This window comes from Aquarana catesbeiana, linkage group LG06, assembly GCF_042186555.1.
Source record: "Aquarana catesbeiana isolate 2022-GZ linkage group LG06, ASM4218655v1, whole genome shotgun sequence".
Classification (NCBI taxonomy): Eukaryota; Metazoa; Chordata; class Amphibia; order Anura; family Ranidae; genus Aquarana; species Aquarana catesbeiana.
Window position 1 is genome coordinate 335676674 of NC_133329.1, and position 25729 is coordinate 335702402.

The 25729-nt window shown below is 44.0% G+C and overlaps 1 protein-coding gene across 1 annotated transcript in view; it reads left to right on the forward strand.

Moving 5' to 3' along the window:
- Positions 1 to 25729, forward strand: part of LOC141148076 (dynein axonemal heavy chain 11-like) — a 1034097-nt gene that overhangs the window by 1449 nt on the left and 1006919 nt on the right. The window contains exon 2 of the mRNA XM_073635228.1: positions 188 to 449. Coding sequence (XP_073491329.1) covers positions 188 to 449 — 262 coding nt within the window. The remainder of the gene's footprint in view (positions 1 to 187; positions 450 to 25729) is intronic.

The window sequence follows — 25729 nt, forward strand, 5'->3', positions numbered from 1 at the left end:
AATCTAGAAAACTCTTTGGGATTTTTACAAACTTTTTTAAACAACCATAGATCATATATATTATTTAAAAAAAATGTATGTTGCTCTAAAAAAATCACATGTGGAAAAGCTGGAGTTATGCTTTGAGGTGTTTTGAGGTGTTAAACTGTGATGCTCAGAGGTCAGTTTCATACACACTCTCTTTTAGTCCAGGGAGTGACTCTGGCATAGACGCTGGCAGTACCCTTCCGCCTGAATCACCTCTTAGCTGCGTGATTGGTGATGAACGCATAGACTACATCAAGGAATTCGCCTTTAAGTCCCTCAAACTCAAAGCTGAGAAGTGGAACCGGTTTATTTCTTCAGAGGATAACCAGAGGCTTCTACTGACTTTCCTTGAGGTTGCAGAACAAAGGAAGCTTCTCTTATTTACAGGACCTGGGGGAACTCTACATGCTGCAGATGAGCTGGTGAGCGTGACATGCAGTATGCTACAGTTACTTTAGTATAACGTCATCAAACTACACCACAAGCCTAAGACGGACTGGTTGTTATGGTTCATGCTGTATATCAGGAAACAAATGGATGGTCCCTCCAGTGAACAATGACACACTAGTAATCAAGTAGCCAGCTTCCCAAATAGATCAAGGCATTTCTAGCACAGGAGGCAATGAATGAGATAGAGCAGGGGTCTCCAAAACTGTCAGTATGAGGGACACATTGTATATTTTACAAATATTCACGGGCCAAAAAAAATCTGTTATAGAATAATAAATGAATGAATTTACTTAAAGATCCCTATCAAAGCCCCTCTTACATCACGGTCCCCATCAGAGTCCCCCTACATCAGGGTCCCCATCAGAGTACTCCTTACATCTGGGTCCCCATCAGAGCCCCCTCACATCAGGGCCCCCATCTGGGCCCACCTTACATCAGGGTACCCATCAGAGGGCCCTTTACAACAAGTTTCCCATGAGAACCCCCCTTACAGCAGGGTTCCTGTCAGAGCCCCCCTTACATCAGGGTCCCTTTCAGAGCCCCCCTTACATCAGATTACCTATCAGTGGTCCACCCTTACCTTACCTAAAGCTTTGGACCCACATTGGAGATCCACGGTGTGCTGGTGACATTCTTCTGCCTCTCCTTACACCAGAGTCTCCATCAGTGTCCCCCTTACATCAGAATCCATCTTGGGAGTCCCCCCCTTACATCAGGGTCCCTATCAGAGCCCTTCTTACATCAGTGTCCCCATAGGAATTGCACTTACATCAGGGTCCCCATCAGAGTGCCCCTTACATCAGGGTCCCCATCAGAGTGCCCCTTACATCAGGGTCCCCATCAGAGTGCCCCTTACATCAGGGTCCCCATCAGAGTGCCCCTTACATCAGGGTCCCCATCAGAGTGCCCCTTACTTTAGAGTCCCCATCAGAGCCCCCCTTACACAATTCATCTTAGGAGTCCCTTCTTACATCAGGGTCCCTGTCAGAGCCCCCTTTACATCAGAGTCCCCATCAGAGTCCCCCTTACATCAGATTACCTATCAGTGGTCCACGCTTACCTTACCTACAGCCTGGCTGTACTCAGTGTTGCAGCAGGGTGCAAGCCGGGAAGTGGAGCACATATGAAAGGAAGGAGGTCTGTCTTCATGCAGAGTCAAGAACTTCATTAGTTGCAAGGATGCCAGCAGTCCTAGCAATCAAGTGACTTAGAGAGAGCACGGCAGAGGGAACCTGACCGTAGCTGAGGGCTGGATGCAATCCACAGGCCAGAGTTTGGAGACCCATGATATAAAGGATTTACTACAAACCCTTCTGATTTAGAGACCTTTCAATGCATGTCTTCCTTCTGCTTTGTTTGTAAAGATTCTGCTCAGTGTTCAGGACAATGACTACACCTGGTACCCTTTACCTGTGGCAGATGCTTTTCAGTCAAGCTCAGTTTGTCTGATGCACTCCCCCAGGACTTACACAGGAGTATTGTGCCTGGTCAATGAGCCAGATCCAACAGGCTGGGTGAAAGTGGTGGTCTGAGGATAGCTCAGGGTCACAAACTAGATCATTGGTGCCAAACCTTTTGAGGGAGGGCCACATAAGCGACTAGGTAACCAGTCACGGGCCACAATGAGTGGAGCAGGCGGATGGCAGACACAAATCCGTTTACATCTGCCGCTCCTTAGAGGTGAATGGAGGGTCCAATTGGGTCCGCTTGAAAAACAGACAGGTGGACCCAATTGGACTGATTGCATGAAAGGGGCTTAAGGCTGCTTTCACACTGATGCGCTGCAGTTTACCCGCACCGCGGGTACAGCGCAGTGTACCTGTGGCTTTCCTGCAGGTTAGCTGCACTTTGGCATAGAATTCTATTATATCTTGCGGGTGTGGTGCACTTTCTGAAAGCACACCAAACCCGCAGGTAATAACAGAAGTCTATGACAGTGCAGGTAACCCACAGATGCACTGTCCTGCGGATCAGTTTGAAAGCAGCCCAGCTTAGCTAGTGTACCAGTGTACAGTGCCTTGAAAAAGTATTCATACCCCTTGAAATTTTGTTACAACCAAAAACGTAAATGTATTTTATTGGGATTTTATGCGATAAACCAACACAAAGTGGCACATAATTGTGAAGTGGAAGGAAAATTATAAATGGTTTTTCTAAATTAAAAAAAAAATAAATATCTGAAATGTGTGGCGTGCATTTGTATGCAGCCCCCTTGAGCCAATATTTTGTAGAACCACCTTTCGCTGCAATTACAGCTGCAAGTCTTTTTGGGTCTCTACCAGCTTTTCACATCTAGGTATGCGTTTATCAAAATACCGCTACTCACTTCTCATGCATTCTCAGAGGAGAATAATAGCATTTTAATGCAATATATATATATATCTATATATATATATATATATATATAGATATATATATATATCGTTAATAACAATGATTGAAAATAAATATATATGTTATGTCAAACAACCCCCCCCCTTTATCTTCTAAAAATGGTACAGTCCTTACTAAGTTAATTTCATGTAAAAATTCTACTCATTTGAGGGTTGTGATAGGAGTGTTGGCAGCATGGAGGGTGTTTGAAAAAGCGAGTTTGCACATTTACATTTGTGCAGAACTGCATTCTGGTTTCAAGGGTAGTGAGCAATTGGGACCGTTTATATGGTACCCGTCCAGGATGCTGTCCGAAGGCAGATAAAATGCCATATGGAGCATTATAGTTCAGGAGGTGAATGCTTGTGGTGATACTGCCCGAAGCATAGCAACATGCAAGAGAAGAGAGGTACTGGAGGAGGACCACCTGCTGATGTCATATTTACAGCATATGAGGAGCTGAAGGGATGCCTTGGACCCGACACTATTCTGGGAGTACCCGGAGAGCACGACTCCGATGCCCATAGTAAGTAATTTTAATAAATATAAATATATATTTTTTTCCTATATTTTATAAAATAACTAATTTATCTTTATAATTCTATTTACAGAGCTACGAGATCCAACAAACTGAGATGACCACTCGACCGATATTGAGGCTCCTCCCGAGGGAGATGAGACACTTTGCTCTTTGATGATGAAGGTAGTAGGTATTAACCACTTAAGCTGCAAAAGGATTTGACTAGGCCTTTTTTTGCTATGAGAGACTGTGCTACTTTAACCTCTTCCAGACCACCTTCTGCACATTTACTGCAGCAAGGCGGCCCGGCTGCGTGAAGCAACGTATCTGTATGTAGCTCCGTGAAGAAGCCTCTGTGAGCTCGCATGCTGATTGTACAGAGGAGGAGCCAATTACCAGGGCCGGAAGACGCAATGTCCGGCAGCCACCCACGATCATTTCCCAGAGAGGCAGAAGGCCGTTCTGATAGAGGAGAACATGGAGATCTTGTGTTCCTGCTAAGCAGGAACACAGAGATCTGTGTTTCTCCAGTCAGACCATCCCCACACCGGTAGCAAGCAGCCCCTAGGGACACACTTAACCCTTTGATTGCCCCTCCTGTTAACCCCTGCTCTGCCAGTGTCATTTATACAGTAACAGTGCATTTGTTTTAGCACTCATAGAAGGTGATTTACTAAGAAGAAGGCACTGCACCAGTTCATACATTAATTGGTGCGCCGGAAAAGTCATTAACTGAATGTGCGAACCGGTGCACATTGAAGCACAAATAATAAATACCCGCAAATGTAAACTGCAACTAGCGCTAGGGTAACTGCGGTTTTCTCATTGATAATAGCGCACGCCCAATACAATTGGTTAATTTAATTTCATTGGATGTGTCTTGTTAGACAATTAGTAGGTGTTCTCAGTTAATTAACCCTTTGATGCTAATCTCATTCCTATCAATTCTAAAATGTGAAATCTGAAATGTGTTTTTTTTCTTTTTTTACCCAAATCTTTCAATACATTACAAAGAAACAAAGTATTTCTAAACCCAATAAATTAATTTTTTCCGATTTTGATCTTTAAAGGTGACCATACACTGCAATCAGTTAGATCTTAAATAAATTAGATTTAGTGCAAGAGCCTGTTTGATTTCCTATAATTTAAATTAATTGTTCAAGTGCGTCTTCCTATTACCTATTTTGCCTAAATATTGAGTTGTACAGAGATTGGCCAATCAGATTGCATAGTGCATGACCATCTTAAGTGCCAAATTTGGAATGTAGATGTGCCATGACCCACTTGTATTTTCCAAATGATATTCCTTGGACATTATACAAGGCACATAAAAAAGCCACCTTTTTTCAAGACATGCTAGAGAAATCAGAAATCTTCAGAAATCAGAAATCTTCAAACTACGGCTCTCCAGCTGTTGCGGAACTACACATCCCATGAGGCATTGTAAAACTCTGACATTCACAGACATGACTAGGCATGATGGGAATTGTAGTTCCTGAACAACTGGAGGGCCGTAGTTTGAAGACCCCTGTGCTAGACCATTATTATGCCTCCAGAATTGGGAGTGTAGCGTCTACCCAACTTCTCTCTGCTGGTGGACACAAGAACCTATATATAATACACACATGACCCACACAAACACCATCCCATGTAAAAATAAGTAAAAAATTATCTTAATTTGCAAATAAGGATCATCTCTCCCTCAGAGAACAGTGAGTGGGGCATGGCGGTGGGAAGAAATTAGCAGCAGTACAAGCAAATTCTTGGAGGGGCGTGATGTCATTCCTGTGTGCCGGCCACTGCTTCCGGGAACCAGATATGCACTACGGGTACATACCTCCGCACACACAGCAGTTGCACATCTCGCATACACAGCGGTCGCACATCTAGCTGCAGGAACCCAATTTTTATGGAAATTAATAGTAAAGCAGATGCAGATTTCCAGGACTGGACTAACAAATGTTTATAGTGAAAGGCAACTGGTGTTTTCTATTAAACAAGGTCTAAATGGGCCATTGACGTGCATCACAGTTGAACTTAGGAATGTGTCTTTGCAAAGTTAAGTTAAATGAAATCCTTTCTTATTTTTTCTTGGGGAGAGAGTGCAGAGGGATTAGAAGTCTTGTCAGTTTTTGTGGATGTCTACACCCCTGATAGAGTGAATACACCTCCCAAATTTTGTCAGTTTCTCCTTCCAATGTATTAACTTCCTGTCACATTTCTAATCAAGACTAATCAGTATAATCAAACACAGCTGGACTCAAATGAAGGTGTAGAACCATCTCAAGGATGATCAGAAGAAATGCACGGCACCCGAGTTAAATATATGAGTGTAACAGCAAAGGGTCGGAATACTTAGGAATATGTGATATTTCAGTTTTTCTTTTTTAATAAATCAGCAAAAATGTCCACAATTCTGTGTCCTTCTGTCAATATGGGGTGCTGTGTGCATTAATGAGGGAAAAAAATTAACTTAAATGATTTTAGCAAATGGCTGCAATATAACAAAGAGTGAAAAATTTAAGGGGGTCTGAATACTTTCCGTCCCCACTGTATATCTAAGTCATATGCTCAAGGGCTCCCCCTAGGCTGTAATGTAGTTCCCAGGATATGTATAACAAGGTAAAATGCTTTATATTGAATAGTAAAGTCTCTTGTCTTCTTCCTCTTCAGCTAGCTTATTAAACTGCAGTATTTGTAATCCAGGGAACAAGTGAGTAGCAAATTTATAGTAAAGGTGATATGCAGATAACTGTGTGCTCAGTTATATAAAGCACCTGTAGAACTTCTTCCTTACTGAAACATGCAACTCAAAATTAACTCTGAGGTTTGACCGCACACAGTCTTTGAATAAGTGAAACCGCTTCTGTGGGACTACAGGTCTCGCCAGCCTTCTGGGACCTATTTGCACAGTAACAAAGTATTATATCAATCTGCGCAAGTGCCCGTTTACCACACAGGGCCCAGATGCTTGTACTGCTCCGCTTCTGATATCTCAGTCCCACTATAAGCTGGCGCCGTCACACCGCACTGCTCCTTGGTTGGTGACTGCAATGCAGGAAAACTTTTGGGTTATCTTGAGCCCTCCGATCCGTCCACACGCTGATCCAGCACACTGTGTTTTGGAATTCCTTAGAGACCACCTGATTCTGCTCCGTGCCAACAGGCCACAGTCTTCTAATCGCACACCCACAGCTCCCTGCAGGCAGGTCTTCAATGGCGTCCAGCAAGAGACAGAAACGTGCCACGCCTGTCCCTTATATGTGCTTATCCAGCAGGCTGTTCAGTGGCTTGGCCTTGTGGGTAGGTAAGTGGGCATTGTGGGTAGGTAGTTTGCTGACTGAGTTTTAACATGTCACTTCCTCCTTCACTACATTTCCCACAATGCTTTGTATCATGGCTTAATGAAACTAAAGAAAAGTCTTAATAACATTAAATAGAATGGACACGAGAGGGAGCCAAACTCTTATTTAAAAAACCACATATTTACATAGTAACTTAGGTGGCAAAAACCCCTGCGCTACACATGGGTCAAACACCCCCCTGTTCGGTATGCAGCAGAACTCCTGAACAGGGGAAATGTTCTAACCTGAATGGCGAACCCCACTGAAGTCTATGGAAGCCGAACATGAAAATTCAAGAGTGAAGGCTTGGATGCAAGTATTTGGCCATAAAAGGGGTATGGTGGTCTGAGTACTGCCGTGGGGGACATGTATCAATGCCCCAAACTTTTTGACAAATAATCTTATTTTCTGGAGCAGTGATTTATTGATGCTTAAAGTGCAAATATAAAAATGAAAAATTCCTTTTAATATAGTGCCTGGTGGGGTCCCCTTAGTCTGTCTGTAAAGTGGCACATCTGTACCATGTATAGAACATGCTGCAAAATGGACATCCCCCCTCAAAAAAAAGGCAAATCCCATTTAAAATGACTCTCGATTACAATTGCACACGGTTATTGAAAAAACAATAAAAAATACACCAAAATTATAAAAAAAATAAAAACTGAGTTGGTTCCCCCCCAGAATCCATACCAGACCCTTATCTTTGCAGGAAGGTGGGTGGGGGGCAAGTGAGCACCCCCCCTTCTTGAACCATACCAGACCACATACTCTCAACTTGGGGAGGGGGGGGTAGCTGTTGTGGGGCATCCAAAAGCACCTTGTCACCATGTTGTGGAGGACAAGGGCCTCATATACGCAACTGTGGCCGGTGGTTGTGGGGATCTGCAGGCGGGGGTCTTATCAGAATCTGGAAGCCCACTTGTTGATCTCAGTGAATTAGCAAAGTGAATGTCAGAACAAGAGCAAAAATTCTCTTGTCAGACCCGCTACATGACTCAGCTTTTTTTAGCTGGTAAATGCTTTAAAAGCAGCGACTATGGAAATTTTTAAATACCATAGTATGTTGCCATCAAACGCAATTTTAAAACTAGACATATTTATTATTTACTTTGCCTCAATTATTAGTGGTGCCTTGACGTTGCATTGTGGATAAAATATTATTTTTCAATAAATAAAATTATTATAATTTATATCAACATTATTCCAGCAGAACAGTTTCTATTCTGTGTAATGGCCAAACAAAATATTAAAAATAATTTTATTTTGTTTTTAGACAACAGTCAATTTGTCTTGGCATATAATGTGGTCGCTGATCCAGACTGTGAATATATACGTGGTAAGTAGAGAATACACATATGTCAATTCATCTAAAAATATTTCATGTGTAATTATTGATGTGTTTCAATATGAGAATGTATGAAGATGTTAGGTGTATTATATCTTCTTATCTTTAAAAGTTCCTGTTCAATCTCCAGTGAAGGAGCCTCAAGCTGGACCATTTTGTACTGGTAAATATAAAGATGTTTTTGTCCAATTGCACCTTTCTTAAGCCCCGTACACATGGTCCGAATAGATATCGGCTGGTTCAGTAGAAGCCAGCCAACATTTGGTCCCTGTGTACAGAAGCCGGTTGAATGGCCAGCTTATGTTGAAGGGGCATGACTGAAAAAGGTTTATCCGATTGTTTTACTAACATCAGTGTTAGTACAGGATCTCCTTCCTAGATCTTCATTTTTTACATTAGGCCTGCTTCATTGATGGAAAAAATAACGCTAGTGTGTACTAGGCATTAAACATTTTTCATAGGAGTTGAAACAGAAAATGTCACTGGTCATCAGGAAATAGCGGACGAACTTTCACCACCATGTAAACACGAATACCAAAAAATAATTATCTTTTTTGGATGTCATGTTAAGAATGAAGTTTATTCATTTTTTTAAATTATTTTAACTTGCAGATCAGGAAGATGCAAGAGTACCAACAATAGTGGAAAGTGCTCTAATCCAGAATGCTTCTTCTTTTTCTGTTCCGCTTCGTGCTCCAAGAGGCAGAAGAAGAAGAGAAATGTTGTCAGAACGTGTGGATTCACAACAATATTGCAAATCAGTTAGGGCAGACTTTAAATGCACTGATTGACAAAGTGAACGATTTCAGCAGGCTGTTGTTGCACAAATGGCAAGAACCAATGACAGCCTTGAAAATATCCTTACACAATTGGCAAATATTGTTCCAAGTTTGTTGCTCCAACAGAAAATTTTGGATAATATGTTGGAGGAGCAAACGAAAATGTGCACTGCTCTATTTTATTTAGTGGGTGCTGTGGCTCCACTGTGTCAACAAATGCCCCCTGCTAATGACACAGATAATGGGACGGATACCACTAATATTTAATTGTGGTTGCAATAAATTTCTAATGGGGTGCATGTCCGAGATGGAAGAGATGTGCTTCCCAGAGCTACCACACATCTGATCATGTGCTCCCCAGCTACTGTTGCCTTAAGGACTTTTTTCTGTTTTACAGTGCCTTGAAAAAGTATATTCACACAAATGTATTTTTATTGGGATTTTATGCGATAGACCAACACAAAGTGGCACATAATTGTGAAGTGGAAGAAAAATGATAAATAGTTTTCAATTTTTTTTTTTTATAAATAAATATCTGAAAAGTGTTATTTGCATTTGTATTCTGCTCCCCCCCCAGAGTCAATACTTTGTAGAACCACCTTTTGCTGCAATTACAGCTGAATGTCTTTTTGGGAATGTCTCTACCAGCTTTGCGCATCTAGAGAGTGAAGTATTTGCCCATTCTTCTTTGCAAAATAGCTCAAGCTCTGTCAGATTGGATGGAGAGCATCTGGGAACAGCAATTTTCAAGTTTTTCCACAGATTCTCAATTGCATTTACGGTCTGAATGGTCCATTCAAATACATGAATATGCTTTGATCTTAACCATTCCATTGTAGCGCTGGCTGTATGTTTAGGGTCATTGTCCTACCGGAAGGTGAACCTCTGGCCAGTTTCAAGTTTGTTGCACACTCGAATGCGTTTTCTTCGAAGATTGCCCTGTAGTTGGCTCGATCCATCTTCCCATCAACTCTATTCAGCCACCATGTCCTTGATGAAGAAAAGCATCCTGACAACATGATGCTTCCACCACCATTTTTCACGGTGGGGATGTTGTGTTCAGGGTGATATGCAGTGTTAGTTTTCCCACACACATAGCATTTTGCTTTTAGACCAAAAAATACAATTTTGGTCTGATCTGACCAGAACACCTTTGTTCAAACTGCAAAAGAGGGATCTTATGGCTTTCTTTCAACGATGGCTTTCTTCTTGCCATCCTTCCATAAAGGCCACAATTGTGGAGCGCACAACTAATAGTTGTCCCGTGGACAGATTCTCCCACCTGAGCTGTGGATCCCTGTAGCTCCTTTAGAGTTACCATGGGCCTCTTGGCTGCTTCTCTGAATAATGCTCTCCTTGCCTGGCCTGTCAGTTTAGGTGGATGTCTTGGTAGGTTTGGCGATGTGCCATACTCTTTCCATATTCAGGTGATGGATTGAACAGTGCTCCATGAGATGGTCAAAGCTTGGCTACATTTTTTTAGACCCTATCTCTGCTTTAAACTTCTCTAATAATTTATCCCTGAGCTGCCCGGTGTGTTCCTTGGCCTTCATGATGCTGTATGTTCACTAAGGTTCTCTAACAAACCTCTGAGGGCTTCACAGAACAGCTATTCATACTGCGATTAAATTACACACAGGTGGAGTCTATTAGGTGACTTCTGAAGGCAATAGGTTCCACTAAATTAGTTAGGGGTATCAGAGTAAAGGGGGATAATTAAAAATACACGCTATACTTTTCAGATATTTATTTTTAAAACATTCAATACTTTACTTCCACTTCGCAATTATGTGCCACTTTGTGTTGGTCTAAAATCAAAATAAAATACTTTTAGGTGTTTTGTTTTACCCTGACAAAATGTTGAAAATTTCAAGGGATATGAATACTTTTTTAAGCCACTGAATGCAGCTTCACGCTCTGTGGATTATGTTGGGTGGGGGGAGGGAATTCAGCCGTTTGCTGAAGAAGTAGTTATTGTGATATCCGTTGCACTTTATAATAAACTTGCACTTATCTATATATGTTTTCATTGCCGGTTATAATTTTTATTATAAAGTCTCCTATGTATTTTGAACATGCCTAATTGGCACTAAATTAAAAATTTGTCAAGTATTAAACACTTTCAAAACATCTTTATTTTTATTAAACAGTTATAACAAGCAAGATGAAGCACAGTCAGGAAATGAGAAAACAATTGCTGCTTATAACTGGCCAATGAGCATCCAAACTGGCTGATGTGTATCAACTCCAAAGATGATGTCATACACGCAGGTCATACACCAGCAGAGATGCAGCTCTAACTCCCCAGCAGAGTCCATTTGTGAGGTTTGGGCACTTTCCAAGGCTGTCACCCGCTGCTCCAATACTGACAAGGAAGATTCCCGGGTGGTTTGGCATTCAGAGATGGACTGCAATTCAGGCCAGACAGTATGGAGCTCCTAATGGTGTGTGTCCTCCAGCTGGAGAATGAGCTCCTCCGATTTGGTTGAGAGGGCTTGAATAAGTGCCCGTAAGTCCTCATCCCATCGAGGTATCCCCAGGCCGTGCAGGGTATCACGCATGCCGGATTGCAGAGCCTCTGATGTCTCCAAAAATCCACCTGATGCCACAGAAGGGGTAGGAGATGCTGGCTGTACTTGTGTGAACGAGGCTTTCTGACTGCAACCTCGTGGCTCCGCCATGTTGGCGCTGGGTTCCCTGGAAGAAGTGTTGTATTTATCCTTCATTTTTAGAGTCTTGGGTTGTCCTGGCTGTTGACTTTGCCCTGCGCCTCTTTTGCTTAACACCGATACATTTTGTGGTCAAATAAACATTTATTTTACACTACAGTAAAACCTTGAAAGTAACTTGGTTTGCGAGCGTTTTGCAAGACAAGCAAAATTTTGAACAAATTTTGACTTGATATACAAGCGATGTCTTGATATACAAGTAGCGTCATGTCACAACTGAGTATAAAACAGAACAGAGGCACCTCTAAGTGTAGCAATATGGTTGTATTTAATGAAGGTACAACATTTAGCAAGTCACATGGTTGATGATTAAAACAGCTACATCTAAGTATGTAGGCATCCTGGGTAACGCTGTCCACATAGACCATCCTCCTCACCGCCATCGACTTCATCTCTTCCATGCTGCATGCCTCACTTTCAAATCGCTCTACTGCAGGGTAGTCTTCCTGTTAACGATTGCAGACTGACGGAGGTGAGAGTCGGCGGTGCGGAGAACGGACCATGTGGACAGCTTTACAAAGATGCCTGCATACTTAGATGTGCCTCTTTTAATCATTAACCATGTGAGTTGCTAAATGTTGTTCCGTCATTAAATGTAACCATATTGCTACACTTAGAAGCACCTCTCTTCTCTTTTATACCCTGTGGCTCCTGCTGGATTTTGCTTCTAATCCCCTTGTGGAGGCTTCCATTTGTGGATGGACATTTTATGGTTACACAACCTATTACTTTCCTATAATCTTTTTATATGGACTAAAAAATGAAGGACTTATGAATAAATGGTTGTGGAACGAATCATCTGAGTTTCCATTATTTCTCATGGGGGAATTTGTTTTGATATACAAGTGCTTTGGATTACAAGCATGTTTCCAGAACAAATTTATGCTTACAATCCAAGGTTTTACTGGATATGTTTTAGAATTGATCTTATGCTGTAACTGTCCCCTGCTGCATGTAGGCCAGATGACTGAGCAATTATATGAATGCTACTTTCAAATTTCTCATTTATTAGAGCATAGATTGTGGAATGGCAGTCAATGCTGATCATGTAGATGCTACTTTACAAAAGTTTATGTGCTTCTTGGTCTCATGGAGATCACAAGTAGTGCAATCTTGTAAACCAGGAGTCTCCAAACTTTCTCCAAAAAAGGGACAGTATACTTTCCTGCAGACTTTAGAGGGGCCAAATTGTGGCCATTGGGAATAGAAAAGATTATTTTGCTAGTTACAATACACAAAGTTTAATCTTATTTGACATTTGGAGACCTTGTGGCCCAATGTTGGTGTCATTAGGAGGAATTGTGCCCAATCATTTGTGTCACTTAGCCCCATTGCTGGTGTCATTGGTGGGCACTGATGAGGCTGCACTGATAGGTGGCACTGATGGGCACTGAGCACTGATAGGTGGCACTGATCGGCAGCACTGTTGGGCAATGATAGGTGGCACTGATGGGCACTGGTAGACAGCACTGACAGGTAATACTGAGGGTGAGGCACTAATTGGCAAAACTGATAGGAGGCACTGTTGGGCACTGATTAGCTGCACTGGCAGGCAACCAGGCAGGGACCGATGTCCCTGTAACAAAAGCCAGTTAATGAAACCCGGTTAACGGCTTTTTGCTTCCCACCTCACGCTGATCATGTGGAGAAAAAAAGCTGATAATCAGCTTGTTTACTTCTGTGATCACTTGTCATTGGCTGACAGCTGATCACGTGGTAAAGGGGCCACTGTTATTGTCACTTTACCCTGTTCTGTGATTAGGAAGGACTCTGCAGTCACAGAGCACACCGTCTGTGCACTCCAGGGGGATGCGCAAGCAGCGGGATCATGGGAGGATGTCTATTGAAGCCCTCCCGGCACTGGAACCTCGCATTGTAGCCGTCATTCAGCTATAGCACGGGCGGAAAGTGGTTAAACAATTTTTTCACATAAATATACTAAATACTCACCTACAGTAGGTGGATGCATAAAAAGAAAAAGGGGGCACCCGGTTCCAGATGTCCGGGTAAGGGGTTACTTGAGCAACAATGTTTTTTAATTATATGTATTTCCTTCAAAAATGCTGACTATAATATCAAAAAATATAAATCTATTTATTAATTCATGGTAATACAATACATCAAAATTAGTAAAACAACCTTTAATTAAAAATGTAGTATAAAATATATTTAATTAGGTCCAATAGAACCCAATTACTGGGTACATGATATTTAGACAGTATAAAAAGTAAACAAGTGCAGCGCAATAAATGTCCATAAAATCTGATATATTTCCACCACATGACAGACTATTAATAGCCAAAATTCATGTTGTGAAATCCTTCCACCATCTGTGTACTGCTCTTACCGGATAAGATGGACCATTTGAATGAACTAAATGGTCAAACACGCTTGTTACCCACTCAACAGTCCTTTATTATAAAAAATCTCTTTAAAAAACACCATGCATAAAGTGCAATAGCAGCAGTCTGTTAAGATACAAATCACTTCAACAGCCGGTTTAAATGAAACAATGACATCCGTGCATGGTAAGCCTCGGTTCACACCAGAGGCGGCACGACTTGCAGGTTGCCTCACCGAGGTGACCTGCACACGACTGCCCGGGCGACTTGCAAAACGACTTCTGTATAGAAGTCTATGCAAGTCGACCCAAGTCGCCCCCGAAGTCGTACAGGAACCTTTTTCTAAGTCGGAGCGACTTGCGTCGCTCCCCTTAGAACGGTTCCATTGTACTGAACGGGACGCTACTTGTCAGGCGACCTAGGTCGCCTGACAAGTCGTCCCAGTGTGAACCGAGGCTTAGTCTAAAATAAATGTGCAAATAGCAGCGGTCTGTGAGGATGCACAACACTTCAGCAGCCGGTGTATAGGCAAACAATGACATCCAAATGACATCCGCATTAAAAGTAAATCTTTTGGCCCGTAAATAGAAACAGTGCGAAAGCTGCGGATAGCAGCACAGACGAACAGCGGGTGACGTCAGCGGTATAGCTCCTCCCCCGTACGCACGTTACGTCCAAGGTACTTCGTCAGTGGTGAAGCGGTGAATACTCCCTTTGAATACATCTGCACTATGAGATCTCCTTAATTTATCTCCGCTGAGGGGCTGATGTCAGGACGGTGTGAGGAGGGCTAATCGCATTAAGAGGATCACCGCTCTCTGTATCTGTGGATCCCTGCTGTGTAAAAACCTGAAGCACCGACCATTATTATTGGATGAGGATATCTATCGCTTTGAAGTGAAGCGGAGGTGGAGACCCTTGGTGCCGGCGGGCTTATGCACCTGGCATATTAGATCTCTATAACCTGAGATCCGACGTATCTGGTAAGCGGCTATTTTTTAACATCTTTGGATGAGAAAACAGTGGTATTCTTGCAAAGTTCAGAAGATTTACAGCTGACACATATTTTTATGGGACTGTCTTTCATTTTATTTTGTTTCATGATATTGATGTTGCAGTTTTATCTCTAGTTTAATAGAGTTTGTAAACAGAATGTATTTGTTTCTTAATAGTATCAAGTACAGGCTGTGGCAAACAGTATCTTTAAATGGATTTTCTTTGCACCATCAGCTAATTGGTTGCACATGCAATTGGGACCTATCGCTGAGGTTTCTATTGCAATATCACATTAGTGAACACTCCTCACTAAGGTTTATTGTAATTATTCATGTAGATGCGCGCTTGTAATATTTTTGGAAGTGTTTTGGGCTTTTTAGTATTTGGGGCTTGCACAAGCAGCTGCACTATTTTACACATTATTGGTTAGCGCACAGTATATACACTTTTTTGACATTTTTGCAGATTTATTAAAAAAGAAAAACTGAAATATCACATGGTCCTAAGTATTCAGACCCTTTGCTCAGTATTTAGTAGAAGCACCCTTTTGATCTAATACAGCCATGAGTCTTTTTGGGAAAGATGCAACAAGTTTTTCACACCTGGATTTGGGGATCCTCTGCCATTCCTCCTTGCAGATCCTCTCCAGTTCTGTCAAGTTGGATGGTAAACATTGGTGGACAACCATTTTTAGGTCTCTCCAGAGATTTTCAATTGGGTTTAAGTCGGGGCTCTGGCTGGGCCATTCAAGAACAGTCACAGAGTTGTTGTGAAGCCACTCCTTCGTTATTTTAGCTGTGTGCTTAGGGTCATTGTCTTGTTGGAAGGTAAACCTTTGGCCCAGTCTAAGGTCCTGAGCACTCTGGAGAAGGTTTTCTTCCAGGATATCCTTGTACTTGGCCGCATTCATCTTTCCCTCGATTGCAACCAGTCGTCCTGTCCCTGCAGCTGAAAAACACCCCCACAGCATGATGCTGCCACCACCATGCTTCACTGTTGGGACTGTATTGGACAGGTGTAGAGCAGTGCCTGGTTTTCTCCACACATATCGCTTAGAATTAAGGCCAAAAAGTTCTATCTTGGTCTCATTAGACCAAAGAATGTTATTTCTCACCATCTTGGAGTCCTTCAGGTGTTTTTTCGCAAACTTCATGCGGGCTTTCATGTGTCTTGCACTGAAGAGAGGCTTCCGTCGGGCCACTCTGCCATAAAGCCCCGACTGGTGGAGGGCTGCAGTGATGGTTAACTTTCTACAACTTTCTCCCATCTCCCGACTGCATCTCTGGAGCTCAGCCACAGTGATCTTTGGGTTCTTCTTTACCTCTCTCACCAAGGCTCTTCTCCCCCGATAGCTCAGTTTGGCCGAACGGCCAGCTCTAGGAAGGGTTCTGGTTGTCCCAAACGTCTTCCATTTAAGGAATATGGAGCCAACTGTGCTCTTAGGAACCTTAAGTGCAGCAGAAATGTTTTTGTAACCATGGCCAGATCTGTGCCTTGCCACAATTCTGTCTCTGAGCTCTTCAGGCAGTTCCTTTGACCTCATGATTCTTATTTGCTCTGACATGCACAGTGAGCTGTAAGGTCTTATATAGACAGGTGTGTGGCTTTCCTAATCAAGTCCAATCAGTATAATCAAACACAGCTGGACTCAAATGAAGGTGTAGAACCATCTCAAGGATGATCAGAAGAAATGGACAGCACCTGAGTTAAATATATGAGTGTCACAGCAAAGGGTCTGAATACTTAGGACCATGTGATATTTCAGTTTTTCTTTTTTATTAAATCTGCAAAAATGTCAACAATTCTGTGTTTTTCTGTCAATATGGGGTGCTGTGTGTACATTAATGAGGAAAAAAATGAACTTAAATGATTTTAGCAAATGGCTGCAATATAACAAAGAGTGAAAAATTTAAGGGGGTCTGAATACTTTCCGTCCCCACTATATATATATATATATATATATATATATATATATATATATATATATATATATATATATATATATATGAGAGAGAGAGATATATTGTGATAGTAGGAGATGCTGTCACGGTAAAATTGGTAGTTTGGGTGACACAGGGTGTGCACATTTGCTTGGCGCAAGACTGCAGAGCATATATGTGGACTGGAGAAAACTGCTTTCACAGCTTTCTCCAGGTTTCGGTATTCCGTCATGGGGCTCTGTTGTTTGGAGATTCCATAGTGTCTTGGGTGGGACGGGATCTCCAACCCTGTGTCCAGATTTTGTAGATGACCAGCAGGGTGTGTTCCTTATAATGAGTTTATGGGAATACCTCAGGGCTCCCAGTTGGAGACTGCTCCACACCAAGAGACAGGAGGTCTCCAGGAGTTAGAGGGGCTGTAGGAGGCAGCCAGAACCTGTGTGACTGCAAGAGGCAGTGAAACGGCCTGAGGACTAAGGCCAGAGCAGAGCTGTGGGCGCTAAAGTAAAGCCGTCTACACTGAAAGATCCAGTGGTCTGTGTGACCAGGATAAAGAGCAGAAGTACTGCTACAGAGAGCCAAGTGGCTAGCATTTTCCGTTCTGTGTATTTGCTGGACAAGAACCCCTGCGTTGGAAACCGTTATGTTATGGACTTTTATTTGCCTTTTTAATAAAAATGGACTACCATGGCCTAAAATATAGTTCCTGACTGGTTTGAATCACTGATAAAAGCATCTATTATGAGAGCTAAACAACTCCCAACTTTACAATATATATATATATACACACATCGAAATAAACACACACACACACATATATATTACTATATATTCCTAACCTGCTCGTTTTGCGGTGTGTGATGGTGTGGAAGATGTGCTTTTGACTGTTCGGACGCTCGTAGGTGAAAGAAGGAAGTCAATACACTTCCTGCTTCCTCCAGAATACTCAGCCAGCTTTGCACCTCTATCTCCGATTCTCGACCTCTGAGCTTGTGAATCGGAGAGGGAGAATTCTGTCACAGATTGCCAGTGAGGTGCCAAGTTTGCACCTTCATAAACTGGCCGTTTCTGTGACAGTCACTTACAGATTCTCCAGTGTGCTGTGATGATCGGTGGAGGAGAACATGTTCTCTGCTGATCACCTCAGTTTCATAAACTGTTAATGATACTCAGGATTGCCGCTGATCAGTTTCATAAATGGACAACCTAGAGAGTAGGGATGAGCCGAACACCCCCCGGTTCAGTTCACACCAGAACCTGCGAACGGACGGAAAATTTGCACCAACTTTAGGACCCCATTGACGTCTATGGAACTCGAACGTTCGAAATCAAAAGTGCTCATTTTAAAGGCTAATTCGCATGGTGTTGTCCTAAAAAGGGTTTGGGGACCCGGGTCCTGCCCCAGGGGACATGTATCAATGCAAAAAAAAGTTTTAAAAACAGCCGTTTTTTCGGGAGCAGTGATTTTAATGATGCTTAAAGTAAAAAAAAAAAAAAAAGGGAAATATTCCTTTAAATATCGTACCTGGGGGGTGTCTATGGTATGCCTGTAAAGTGGCGCGTGTTTCCCGTGCTTAGAACAGTCCCTGCACAAAATGAAATTTTTAAAGGAAAAAAAGTCATTTAAAACTGCTTGCGGCTTTAATGTAATGTCAGGTCCTGGCAATATGGATGAAAATCAGTGAGACAAACGGCATGGGTATCCCCAAGTCCATTACCAGGCCCTTTGGGTCTTGTATGGATATTAAGGGGAACCCCGCACCCAAATTAAAAATCAAAAGGTGTGGGGCCCCCAGGCCCTATATACTCTGAACAGCAGTATACAGGTGGTGCAAACAAGACAGGGACTGTAGGTTTGTTGTTAAGTAGAATCTGTTTGTAATTTTGAACTGGTACATTTTTAACATGTTTAGCTCCAGACAAAAAATCTATTTTAAGCTTTTTGGAAAACCTAGGGAAGGGTTATCACCCCTGTGACATTTGTTTTGCTGTCTGTGCTCCTCTTCAGAAGACAAATGTTTTTTGAAAATGTGGGGTTTTTTGTGAAACAAGGATTGGTGTTAAAGCATCAGTGGAAATGAGAAAAGTTTTTTCCCATGTTAACTCTTACAGGAGAGAATTTCCCTTCCTAGGGGTAGATTTCATCTCACTTCCTGTTGTTTCCTTCCGTTTGCAAGTAGGAGTCGTTTGTAAGTTGGATGTTTGAAAGTAGGGGCCTGCCCTATATACTTAGCAGAAATTTGGGCCTTAGGTGTTGTTGTGGCCACAACACTGTAAGCTCTCACAGGGTCCTGCTGTGAAATATTAGATCAAGAATTGTAATTACATGCCCCTGTTGAACAGGGGCAGAAAAATTGGGCCCTTGGTGGTGGTGGTGGTGCTGGTGCCACAACACTGTAAATCCTCACAGATACTCTTGGTGGGCGCAGAAATGGGCCCTGCTGTGAAATATTAGATCAAGAATTGTAATTACATGCCCCTGTTGAACAGGGGCAGAAAAATTGGGCCTTTGGTGGTGCTGGTGCCACAACACTGTAAGTCCTCACAGATACTCTTGGTGGGCGCAGAAACGGGCCCTGCTGTGAAATATTAGATCAAGAATTGTAATTACATACCCCTGTTGAACAGGGGCAGAAAAATTGGGCCTTTGGTGGTGGTGCTGGTGCCACAACACTGTAATGCCCCGTACACACGGTCGGATTTTCTGACGGAAAATGTGTGATAGGACCTTGTTGTCGGAAATTCCAACTGTGTGTAGGCTCCATCACACATTTTCCATCGGATTTTCCGACAGACAAAGTTTGAGAGCAGGATATAAAATTTTCCGACAACAAAATCCGTTGTCGGAAATTCCGATCGTGTGTACACAAATCCGACGGACAAAGTGCCACACATGCTCAGAATATATAAAGAGATGAAAGCTATTGGCCACTGCCCCGTTTATAGTCCCGACGTACGTGTTTTACGTCACCGCGTTTAGAACGATCGGATTTTCCGACAACTTTGTGTGACCGTGTGTATGCAAGACAAGTTTGAGCCAACATCCGTCGGAAAAAAACCTAGGATTTTGTTGTCGGAATGTCCGATCAATGTCCGACCGTGTGTACGGGGCATAAGTCCTCACAGTTACTCTTGGTGGGCGCAGAAACGGACCCTGCTGTGAAATAGTAGATCAAGAATTGTAATTACATGCCTCTATTGAACAGGGGCAGAAAAATTGGGCCTTTGGTGCTGGTGGTGCTGGTGCCACAACACTGTAAGTCCTCACAGTGACTCTTGGTGGGCGCAGAAATGGGCCCTGCTGTGAAATATTAGACCAAGAATTGTAATTACATGCACCTGTTAAACAGGGGCAGAAAAATTGGGCCATTGGTGGTGGTGTTGCCACAACACTGGAACCCCTCACAGATGCTCTAGTTGGAGCGCAGGAACTAGCCCTGCTGCAAAGAATTGCATCAAAAATTGTAATTATCTGCCCCTGTTAAACAGGGGCTGAAAAATTGGGCCTTAGGCACTGGTGCTGGTGCCACAACACTGCAACTCCTCACAGATACTCTAGTTGGAGCGCAGGATCTAGCCCTGCTGCAAAGAATTGCATGAAAAATTGTAATTACATGCCCCTGTTAAACAGGGGCTGAAAAATTGGGCCTTAGGCACTGGTGGCGGGACTGGCAGTGCCCAGAACCAAAAATGTTCTTACAAGCTATCATCATGATCATTGAGGAGGAAGAGTATAATTACTCAGTATAACAGAATAGTCACTCAGCATCAGCATAGGCAGTCTTTGAAGGAATCTGACATTTCAAAAAAATTTATTCGGTTACATCAGCATCAGGTGCTTGGTAGCTGGTGGTGATCCAAGACTGATTCATTTTTATGAAGGTCAGTCGATCGACCGAGTCGGTGGATAGACGCACCCTGTGATCGGTTACAAAGCCTCCAGCAGCACTGAATGTGCGTTCCGAAAGAACGCTGGATGCAGGACAGGCAGGACAGGCCAGTAGCTCAATTACTGTGCAAGCTGTGGCCAGTGATCCATCCTCAAGACCCAGTAACCCAGAGGATTTTCGGTGGGAAAGGTGTCCAAGTCAGATCTTGCCCCTAGGTATTCCTGTACCATGTAAAACAGACGCTGGCGATGGTTGCTGGAACTGATCATACCGTGGGGCTGCGGACTAAAAAATTGTCTGAACGCATCGGTCAGACGGCCACCTTCTCCACCACTCCTTCTTTGACTGACCGAAGCCTCAGCAACACGTTATCCAGAAACAGGAGTTTGTAACCTCCCAGTCTCTGGGAACGCGTTGCACAGACCTTTCTGCAAGGCCTCCCGATAATGTTTCATCCTCTGCTCCCTCTGCGATGGCAAGATAAGGTCCACAACCTTACCCTTGTAACGTGGATTGCCAGCCAGTATTGTTCCTTCTCCTTGATACCACGAATATGAGGATCCTTCCGCAGGCTTTGCAGGATCAGGGAGGCCATGCAGCGTAGGTTTGCTGAGGCATTCGGTCCGGTGTCCTCTGGGTCACTAAGGACGACATGATCCGCAGCCACCTCCTCCCAGCCACGTACAAGTCCATGTGTTTCTTGGGACTGTAAATGATCCCTTAAAGACTGCTGGTGGCTCCACCTCCATACTGACACAATCCTCCTCCTCGTCCTCTTCCTGTGTGATCGGCGGGCACGCAGGAACACTGTCTGGATAAAGGGGGCCTTGAGAGGTAAGGAAGTCCTCCTCTTCCTGCTTCTGTTCTGCCTCAAGTGCCCTGTCCATTATTCCACGCAGCGTGTGCTCCAACAGGTGGATAAGGGGGACAGTGTCACTGATGCATGCACTGTCCCTGCTCACCATCCTCGTGGCCTCCTCAAATGGTGACAGGACAGTGCATGCATCCCTGATCATGGCCCACTGGCGTGGGGAAAAAAAACAAGCTCCCCTGACCCTGTCCTGGTGCCATAGTCGCATAGGTACTCATTGATGGCCCTCTGCTGCATGTGCAGCCGCTGCAGCATGGCCAACGTTGAGTTCCACCTGGTGGGCATGTCACAGATTAGGTGGTTCTTGGGCAGGTTAAATTCCTTTTGGAGGTCTGCCAGCCGAGCACTGGCATTATATGACTGGCGGAAATCCACACAGACTTTCCTGGCCTGCCTCAGGACATCCTGTAAGCCCAGGTACCTGCTCAAGAATCGCTGCACCACCAAGTTAAGGACGTGAGCCAAACATGGCACATGGGTCAGTTGTCCCTGTCGGAGGGCGGAGAGGAGGTTGGTGCCATTGTCGCAAGCCACCATTCCTGCCTTAAGTTGGCGTGGCGTCAACCACCTCTGAACCTGCCCCTGCAGAGCTGACAGAACCTCTGCCCCAGTGTGGCTCCTGTCCCCCAAGCACACCAGCTCAAGCACCACATGACGTCTTTTGACCTGCATACTTGCGTAGCCCCTTGAACACCTACGGAGCACCGCTGGTTCCGAGGACAAAGCACAGGAAGAGGCCATGGAGGAAGAAGAAGAGGAGGGGGTGGAGGAGAGAGGTGTGTCAGAATCATTAGTAGTGGCATTTTGGAGGCGTGGTGGCGGAACAACCTCCAACACTACTGCACCTTGTCCTGTATCCTTCCCAGCTGCCAGCAGAGTCACCCAATGTGCTGTGAAACTTAGGTAACGTCCCTGTCCATGCCTGCTGGACCATGAGTCAGCGGTAATATGCACCTTACCGCTGACCGCCCTGTCCAGTGAGGCATGGACATTGCCTTCCACATGCCGGTAGAGAGCCGGAATTGCCTTCCATGAGAAAAAGTGGCGTTTGGGTACCTGCCACTGAGGAACCGCACATTCCACAAACTCACGGAAGGGGGCAGAGTCTACCAACTGAAAAGGTAGCAGTTGAAGTGCTAGCAATTTTGCCAAGCTAGCATTCAACCGCTGGGCATGTGGATGGCTGGGAGCGAACTTCTTTCGGCGGTGCAGCAGCTGGGGTAGGGAAATTTGCCTGGTACAATCTGACGTTGGTGTACCGAAAGCACATTGCCCACAAGTACTTGGCTGTGACACACCTAATTCTACACCTTCATTCCTCTCAGTGCAGGTCTCAGAGAGGACTGAAGGTATAGTGGGGTTTGAGATCTCAGCTGATGAGGAGCAAGGAGAGGTCCTCTTTGTTCTTTTGTGTGAGTCTTTTAGATACGCTTGCCAATGAACTGCATGGCAGGTCAACATATGTCTGGTCAAGCATGTGGTTCCCAAGCGGGAGATGTTTTGGCCACGCGAGATACGCTTCAGACATGTGTTGCAAATAGCAGCGGTGCGATCTGATGCACTTGTCTCAAAAAAGGCTCACACTAAAGAACTTTTGGAATAGACAATAGAGACAGCAGCACCCTGCACATGCAAAGCTTTGCGGTGTGATGCAGTCAGTGTGCTGCCCTTAGGCTGGCCCCTGGAGGGCATCCTGCCTCGTTGGTGATGTGCCTCCTCCTCCTCCTCCTCTCTCCTATCAGGCACCCACAATGAGTCAGTGACCTCATCATCCCCTCCCTCCTCATCACTGGAGCAAACCTGGCAGTATGCTGCAGCAGGGGGAGCATGACTGCCAGATTTCTGTCCTTCTTGGGCACCCCCTCTGTCCGTGCTCACGTTACTGCCTTCATCTAGCTCAGTATCATCATCAGAGCCTTCTAAACACTGGGCATCCTCCTGGAGCATGTACCCAACACTGTGGTCAAACAGTTCGAGGGACTCCTCAGGAGGACATGGTGGGGCTAGGGAAGGCGTCACTGATGCCATTGAGCCGAGGGAAGAGGCCGCATTGGCAGCTGCTTTGCCAGACAAAGTACCCTGAGCATGGGTGAGAGAGGATGAGGAGGATGAAGACGGCTTGGTCATCCACTCAACCAAGTCTTTCGCATGTTGCGGCTCAACACAGCCAGCCGCCGAAAAAAAGGCCAAGCATGTCCCACGGCCACGTGCTGATGAGGATGCACCGTCTCCACGACCAGCACTGTTGCCTCTAGACACAGAGCCTGCCTGCCCTCTTTTATTGGCTTTTGACTGTCTGCCTCTCCTTGTTGGCCTTCCAGACATACTAATGGCCTGCAGTGAGATGTGAGATGTGTGTGTGTGTGTGTGTGTGTGTGTATGTGTGTATGTATATATATATATATATATATATATATATATATATATATATATATATATATATATATATTGATACTGCAGATAGCAAAATCAACTGCCTGCCTGTAGTATGAGAACACCACCAATCTTCTACAGGTAGCTTTAGATGAACACTGTGCAGAGGTCGCACTACACTAACTTGTAGCTTTAGCTGAACACTGTGCAGAGGACGCACTACACCAACGTTAAAATAATGTAGCTGCCTGCGGTAGTGATAGGATCAGAAAACACCACCAACCTTCTACAGGTAGCTTAAGCTGAACACTGTGCAGAGGTTGCACTAGACTAACGTGTAAATAATGTAGCTGCTTGTGGTAGTGATAAGATCAGGAAAACACCACCAACCGTCTAAAGATAGCTTTAGCTGAACACTGTGCAGAGGACGCACTACACTAACGTTAAAATAATGTAGCTGCCTGCGGTAGTGATAGGATTAGGAAAACACCACCAACCTTCTACAGGTAGTTTTAGCTGAACACTGTGCAGAGGTCGCACTACACTAACTTGTAGCTTTAGCTGAACACTGTGCAGAGGTCGCACTACACCAACTTGTATCTTTAGCTGAACACTATGAGGAGGATGCACTACACTAACTTGTAGCTTTAGCTGAACACTGTGCAGAGGTCGCACTACACTAACGTTAAAATAATGTAGCTGCCTGCGGTAGTGATAGGATCAGGAAAACACCACCAACCTTCTACAGGTAGTTTTAGCTGAACACTGTGCAGAGGTCGCACTACACTAACTTGTAGCTTTAGCTGAACACTATGAGGAGGACGCACTACACTAACTTGTAGCTTTAGCTGAACACTGTGAGGAGGACGCACTACACTAACTTGCAGCTTTAGCTAAACACTGTGCAGAGGTCACACTACACTAACTTGTAGCTTTAGCTGAACACTGTGAGGAGGACGCACTACACTAACTTGTAGCTTTAGCTGAACACTGTGAGGAGGATGCACTACACTAACTTGTAGCTTTAGCTGAACACTGTGCACTACACTAACTTGTAGCTTTAGCTGAACACTGTGAGGAGGACGCACTACACTAACTTGTAGCTTTAGCTGAACACTTTTCAGAGGACACACTACACTAACTTGTAGCTTTAGCTGAACACTGTGCAGAGGTCGCACTACACTAACTTGTAGCTTTAGCTGAACACTATGAGGAGGACGTACTACACTAACTTGTAGCTTTAGCTGAACACTGTGAGGAGGACGCACTCCACTAACTTGTAGCTTTAGCTGAACACTGTGAGGAGGACGCACTACACTAACTTGTATCTTTAGCTGAACACTGTGCACTACACTAACTTGTAGCTTTAGATGAACACTGTTCAGAGGATGCACTACACTAACTTGTAGCTTTAGCTGAACACTGTGCACTACACTAACTTGTAGCTTTAGCTGAACACTGTGCAGAGGTCGCACTACACTAACTGTAAATAGTCTAGCTGCCTGACTGTGGTACTAATAGGATTAGAAGAACACCAGCAATTTTCTTCAGGTAGCTGTAAATACTGTAACAACACAAGCCTGCCTGTCAGTAGGAAGATAACAGGAATGGATCTAGCTAAACTGAATACAATGTGTGTGTGTGTGTGTGTGTGTGTGTGTGTGTGTGTGTGTGTGTATGTATGTATGTATATATATATATTTATATATATATATATATACACAGCACCTGGGATGCATATATATACACA